Source organism: Scyliorhinus canicula, chromosome 12 (genome assembly GCF_902713615.1).
Source record: "Scyliorhinus canicula chromosome 12, sScyCan1.1, whole genome shotgun sequence".
Lineage (NCBI taxonomy): Eukaryota > Metazoa > Chordata > Chondrichthyes > Carcharhiniformes > Scyliorhinidae > Scyliorhinus > Scyliorhinus canicula.
The window spans coordinates 97,731,488-97,734,323 of NC_052157.1; the positions used below are offsets into that span (position 1 = coordinate 97,731,488).

General features: G+C 50.4%; 1 protein-coding gene across 1 annotated transcript in view; it reads right to left on the bottom strand.

The window, feature by feature from the left end:
* Positions 1 to 1,987: 1,987 nt before the first annotated feature.
* LOC119974308 (platelet-activating factor acetylhydrolase IB subunit alpha2-like) overlaps positions 1,988 to 2,836 on the bottom strand; it is a 56,552-nt gene continuing 55,703 nt past the window's right edge. The window contains exon 6 of the mRNA XM_038813081.1: positions 1,988 to 2,017. Within this exon, the coding sequence (XP_038669009.1) occupies positions 1,988 to 2,017 (30 nt within the window). The remainder of the gene's footprint in view (positions 2,018 to 2,836) is intronic.

Consider the following 2,836-nt stretch of genomic DNA (forward strand, 5'->3'; position numbering starts at 1 on the left):
GCTGACTGCAGGACAATGTTCCCAGTCTGCGTCACTGCGTGCTGACAGCAGAACCCTGTTCCCAGACTGCTTCACTGTGATGCTGACTGCAGGACACTGTTCCCAGTCTGCTTCACTGTGATGCTGTCTGCAGGACACTCTTCCCAGACTGCTTCACTGCGATGCTGACTGCAGGACAGTTCTCCCAGACTGCTTCACTGCGAAGCTGACTGCAGGACAATTTTCCCAGACTGCTTCACTGTGATTCTGACTGCATGACACTCTTCCCAGTCTGCTTCACTGTGAAATGAAAAAAAATGGAAATGAAAATCGCTTATTGTCACGAGTAGGCTTCAATGAAGTTACTGTGAAAAGCCCCTAGTCGCCACATTCCGGCGCCTGTCCGGGGAGGCTGGTACGGGACCCTGTTCCCAGTCTGCTTCAGTGCCATGCTGACTGCAGGACACTCTTCGCAGTCTGCTGCAATGCAACGCTGACTGCAGGACACCGTTCCCAGTCTGCTTCACTGCGATGCTGACTGCAGGACAGTTATCCCAGACTGCTTCACTGCGATGTGGACTGCACGACCCCCTTTACAGCATGCTTCACTGCGATTCTGACTGCACAACACTTATCCCGGTCAGGTTCATTTGAAATTAAATGAAATGAAAATCGCTTATTGTCACAAGTTGGCTTGAAATGAAGTTACTGTGCAAAGCCCTTGGTCGCCACATTCCGGTGCCAGTTCGGGAAGTCTGGTACGGGAATTGAACCGTGCTGCTGGCCTACTTTAGTCTTCTTTCAAAGCCATCGATTTAGCAGTGTGCTAAACCAACCCCAGCCCCTTCAATGCTGACTGCAGGACTGTCTTCCCAGACTGCTACACTGCAGGGCTGTCTGCAGGACCGTCGTCCCAGACTGATTCACTGCGATGCTGATTGCAGAACACTATTCCCAGTCTGCTTCATTGCGATGCTGACTGCAGGACGCTATTCGCAGTCTGCTTCACTGTGATGCTGACTGCAGAACATTATTCCCAGTCTGCTTCACTGCGATGCTCACTGCAGGACACTATTCCCAGTCTGCTTCACTGCGATGCTGACTGCAGGACACTATTCCCAGTCTGCTTCACTGTGGTGCTGACTGCAGGACACTATTCCCAGTCTGCTTCACTGTGATGCTGACTGCAGAACACTATTCCCAGTCTGCTTCATTGCCATGCTGACTGCAGGACAGTCATCCCAGTGTGCTTCAGTGCGATGCTCACTGCAGCACACTCTTCCCAGTCTCCTTCACTGCGATGCTGACTGCAGGACAAACTTCCAAGACTGCTTCACTGCGATGCTGACTGCAGGACAGTTATCCCAGACTGCTTCACTGCGATGTGTATTGCAGGACCCTCTTTACAGTCTGCTTCAATGCGATGCTGACTACAGGACACTCTTCCCAGTCTGCTTCATTGCGATACTGACTGCAGGACACTGCCTGGTCTGCTTCACTGTGATGCTGACCACAGGACAAGCTCCCAGTCTGCTTCACTGCGATCCTGACTCCAGGACAGTCTTCTGAGACTGCTTCACTGCAATACTGACTGCAGGACTCTTTTTACGAATTAAAAAAAATAATCTTTATTGTCACAAGTAGGCTTACATTGCGATGAAATTATTGTGAAAAACACCTGCTCGCAACATTCCAACGCCTGGTCGGAGCATTGAAAATGTCCAAATGACCTAACAGCACATCTGTCGGGACAAGTGGGAGGAAACTGGAGCACCGGAGGAAACCCACGCAGACAGGGGGAAAACGTGCAGACTCCGCACAGTGAAACAGCTGGAAATTGAACCTGGCACCCTCATGCGGTGAAGCCACAGTGCTAACCACTGTGCTACCATGCTGATTGGAGGGCACTCTTCCCAGACTGCTTCACTGCAATGCTGTCTACATGGCACTGTTTTCAGGTATGGTCTAACGTAACATGCAAGTAGGGGAGGAAGCAAAATATGTTAACTTATGTTCGGAGTATTAGACTGAAGAAGTCCTACAACAATGAGACAGGGCGTTAGTGAGACCAAACCACAATACAGCGTATAGTTTATGTCTCCTTACCAAAGGAAGGGTATGTTTGCCTCACAGGGAACGTAACAAGGTTTTACCCGATTGGTTCCTGGCATGAGGGGGATTCTCCAACGAGGAGAGGTTGAGTTGATTTGGCTTATATTCCTTTGAATTGAACCGCCAAATATTTGTGTACTCCCAGGGTTCCTGAATCCTGATAAGATTGCACCATTTCTTAACGACCAAGGGACATGAAGTGAGGCAGTTATCAAGCCTCTTACCTTGGCACTCATCGCAGTGCCCAATCCCGGTGAGACAGGTGCTGTGGAGGTGGCAGCCACAATCGACGTTGCATTCAACGCCGGTCCGATTGAGGGACTCTTGGTCCGAGGTCCAGCCCAACTCGCAGCTACAGGAGTAGTGGGGGGGGCCACTGCACCAGCCATGCGTGCAGTCATTGTAACACCTGGGAGAGGCAAAGAGAAACACTCAGTCACAGAACAGCTCACTGAAACAATCCGTGGAACCTGTTGTGCGTGTCTTCTGGGGTGAACGCAGGCTGCAGGGGAATGCCCCGAGTGGGAGGTGCGTCTTTAAAAAGCAGCTAAGGCTTTGTGCAAGTCATAGCTGCTTGGGTTTCAGAAGTTATCACAGAATCCATTTGGTCCATTGTGTCTGAGCCGGCTCTCGAAATGAATATTGTGACTTAGCGCCATTCTCCTGCCCTTTCTCCGTACCCCAGCACATTGTTTCTATTCAAAAATCATCTAATGCCTCTTGAATGCATCAATTAAACCCGCCT